A 3,176-nucleotide genomic window follows, 5' to 3' on the forward strand; every position below is an offset into this window, starting at 1 on the left:
CTTTTACAGAATATATATATATATATATATATATACAAATTGACAGTTCACTTTATTTCATGGACCATTTTCGACAATGAGGCCTTTGTACATTTACAGCCAAGATCTCCCTTGCAGATTTCACTTTGAAGTCCATGCAATTTACATTTCCACTGTTTGAGCCGTTTCATTTATTTTCATTTCATTAGTGTTACTCTGCTTATATCTAAGGCCAAAATAAATTCAAGACAACCATAACATATCTACCAACTTAATGTTTTGCTCCTGACATTTCTCAGATATTTTGACATTTATTCAGACATTTACTTTTACAGAATATATATATATATATATATATATTTACAAATTGACAGTTACTAACAGCAAAATCTGCATTAAAGTAAATGCAGAATTTCATAAACGTTCTTAAAGCATGTGAATTGACATCAGTTTTTAAAACTGTAGGTGACTGTAAACACATACATATTCAACAATGAATATAACAACAACTTAATTGTAAAATTATCAAGCTATATTATGGTTGATCAAAGCTCCATATGAAAACTATTTGATGGATAAATCACTGCTCATGGTAGCTATATAAGTCTATATTTTCTTCCATAGTTACTAATTTGGAATTTTGTTGTTTAATAAAAACTTAACTAGGTAAGACGCATGTTAGTGTCCAAACGAAAATGTTTTCGGACAGATTCGGTTCTGAATGCGTTTCCTTCATAAGCTCGGTCTTTGCAGTCAGGCTGTCTATGGTTTTCTTCATTGAACTTGCAGCAGTAATTGAAGCAGATCCCATGGGTGTAGTGCATTTGGGGACGTTAAGTGCTGTCTCTTGTCATGCTCTGTTTTTGTAAAATAGGTTCTTTTTTGTCAGTTTCCTGCGATGTTCTTCATTGTTTTTTTCATTTATTTATTTATTTTGTTAAAGTGTGCAAGAAGCTCCTAATGCTTGTTTTCCATGAGAGGCTCTCCTCTCCCAGGGGGCTGTCATTTGTGGAAGGGCCTCCATTTTCACCCGTCACTAAGATGGCCCATCTACCAGAACACACAAAATCTTGGCATCTCAGCCCCTGAGAAATGGACTACCTATTGAAGCTGACACCCAGAAATTTACTCTTTTTTTACCATGTTAATGTCTCATACTTGTCTTAGGCAGATGTGACTGATAAAACTTGGCAGTGGCATACAGTACCTTAAACTTGTCTGAATAAACTTTATATATGCTATATTTTATATAGAACATATTTTATATACTTTCACTTGAATATTTAAGGGTAATTTTTTTGTTATTATTTATTATATAAATTTCTGTATACATACCGTGAAGTCTTTCAGCATTCCACTGTTATTCTCTATTATCAGAAAAACATTAGCTAATTGAACTCGTTATAGGCTTTTCAGCAAAATTGAGCGAAAATGAAGTAAAACAATGAAACAAAACACAATTTATGATTAATTAATTTGTTACATGTAAAACATTGTGACAGCTTGCTCCTTTAATTCTATCTCTTTAAATTCACATTAAAAATGAATTTTGCTTGGTGAGAACTGAAATTGAATTAATTAGAATCTCAATATATATAATTGTATAATAATAATTTATAGAATTATATATAGAATTCATTTATTGATTTATTTATTCATTCTCACTATAATTTGAAACAAACCTATGAGTTAATTTTGTTCACATTCACTAACCACTTCTGGGAGGTTATGCTAATGTGGTTTATGTCATATCCTCATCAAGGATGTAGTGTACTGCTGAAGCAGCCTACGAAATTTCCGTAGGTGACAGCGCATTTCCGTAGTAACCTGCCTGGCCTGCGCTCCTCCACCGCTGTCTGAAACAGCGTAACTTTAGAGTTCATGCTCAGGCTTTCGTGACAGCTCGCCTGGCACGACCAGCGGATTTCAAGGGCTGGAACACCTGTTTTCACGAACGAGAGCCAAAACAACACGGCCAAGATGTTGAATATGTGGAAAGTGAGGGAGCTGGTTGATAAAGCGTGAGTATTGTGAATGTTTTCGACAGTATTTCGGTGTCCTGTCTCATACCTGTTGAAAATGAGACACGTACGCACTCATTGACGTCACATCGCACTCTCGAGACAGGAGTTAGCACAGTAGCTAACTACAGCTTTGTTGTGCCCTTAAAACTAACGTATTTCGCCTGTGTATTTAACTTTCGTTTTCGAGTTGGTTACGATACTTTATCAGACGTTTTCACTTGTTTATTGCGACTCAATTTTGTTTACGAGACAAACGGTGCCCTCAAACTTCCTTACTATTAACTCTCAGTGGCTAATTTATGACAGTTGCTAAACTTGGCTGTCAAAACACGGCGTTTGTGTTTAAAAGTGCTTTACATGCCAAACCGTCGTGTTGATTGTTAACCTTTCTGAATGACAAAATTGTTTAAAAATGAAAGTAAGAGCACGTGTTTAACTTGGCATTGGAGTGGCAACAACTTTTTCATGTTTGACAGCTATTGTCAGGCACTATTCAAGCTAATCAGCTAGCCTGAAATGAACAACGATTCTTTGTACATATTTGTATGGTGTCAGTTGCGGATTAATTGGCAACCTGTTTATACTTTCTAGGTGTAATCCTGGTACAAAGACTAAGTTTAAAGGTGGTTGCGTAGCTTCTGTAATGGAGCCTTTGAGTTTCATGGAAACTGCTGCTGTTAGACTGAAACTGGTGTTTTAAAGTCACCATGAAATCAAAATTGAAAATTCTTATTTTTTAATGGAATACTGTAGTGTTTATTATAAATAATTGATCCATGCACTTCATTATTTTTTTTTAATTCATGTGCCCTCTTAATCTTTAATCAAAAACGTTAACCTCCCCTCCCCCTCAAAACGACTCATATTCTCTTCTGGTCACTAGCTATGGCGCAAGGGCGGAGCTAATGACGTGAGGGGTAAACGCTGGGATAAACGACAGGGGGAAAAGCTGAAGCTGATGCTTAACTTTATAGCACTGACACCAGTCATGAGGGAGTACGCTACCCCTAAACATCGAAAAGATATTAGGATATTACGACAACATTACTCTTAGGGCATTGCAAACTAATTTTGTTCATGCATATGACTTAACCTGATGGAGGTTAAGTCATATGCATAGGCTCAGTCATTCAGGCAGTCTCTCTCACTCTCTCTCTCTCTCTCTCTCTCACT

General features: G+C 35.7%; 1 protein-coding gene across 1 annotated transcript in view; it reads left to right on the top strand.

The window, feature by feature from the left end:
- The first annotated feature begins 1,759 nt into the window (after nt 1-1,759).
- clint1a (clathrin interactor 1a) overlaps nt 1,760-3,176 on the top strand; it is a 15,725-nt gene continuing 14,308 nt past the window's right edge. The window contains exon 1 of the mRNA XM_016552385.1: nt 1,760-2,000. Within this exon, the coding sequence (XP_016407871.1) occupies nt 1,960-2,000 (41 nt within the window). The 5' untranslated portion in view covers nt 1,760-1,959. The remainder of the gene's footprint in view (nt 2,001-3,176) is intronic.

Source organism: Sinocyclocheilus rhinocerous, unplaced genomic scaffold, assembly GCF_001515625.1.
Source record: "Sinocyclocheilus rhinocerous isolate Xijiao unplaced genomic scaffold, SAMN03320098_v1.1 scaffold584, whole genome shotgun sequence".
NCBI lineage: Eukaryota > Metazoa > Chordata > Actinopteri > Cypriniformes > Cyprinidae > Sinocyclocheilus > Sinocyclocheilus rhinocerous.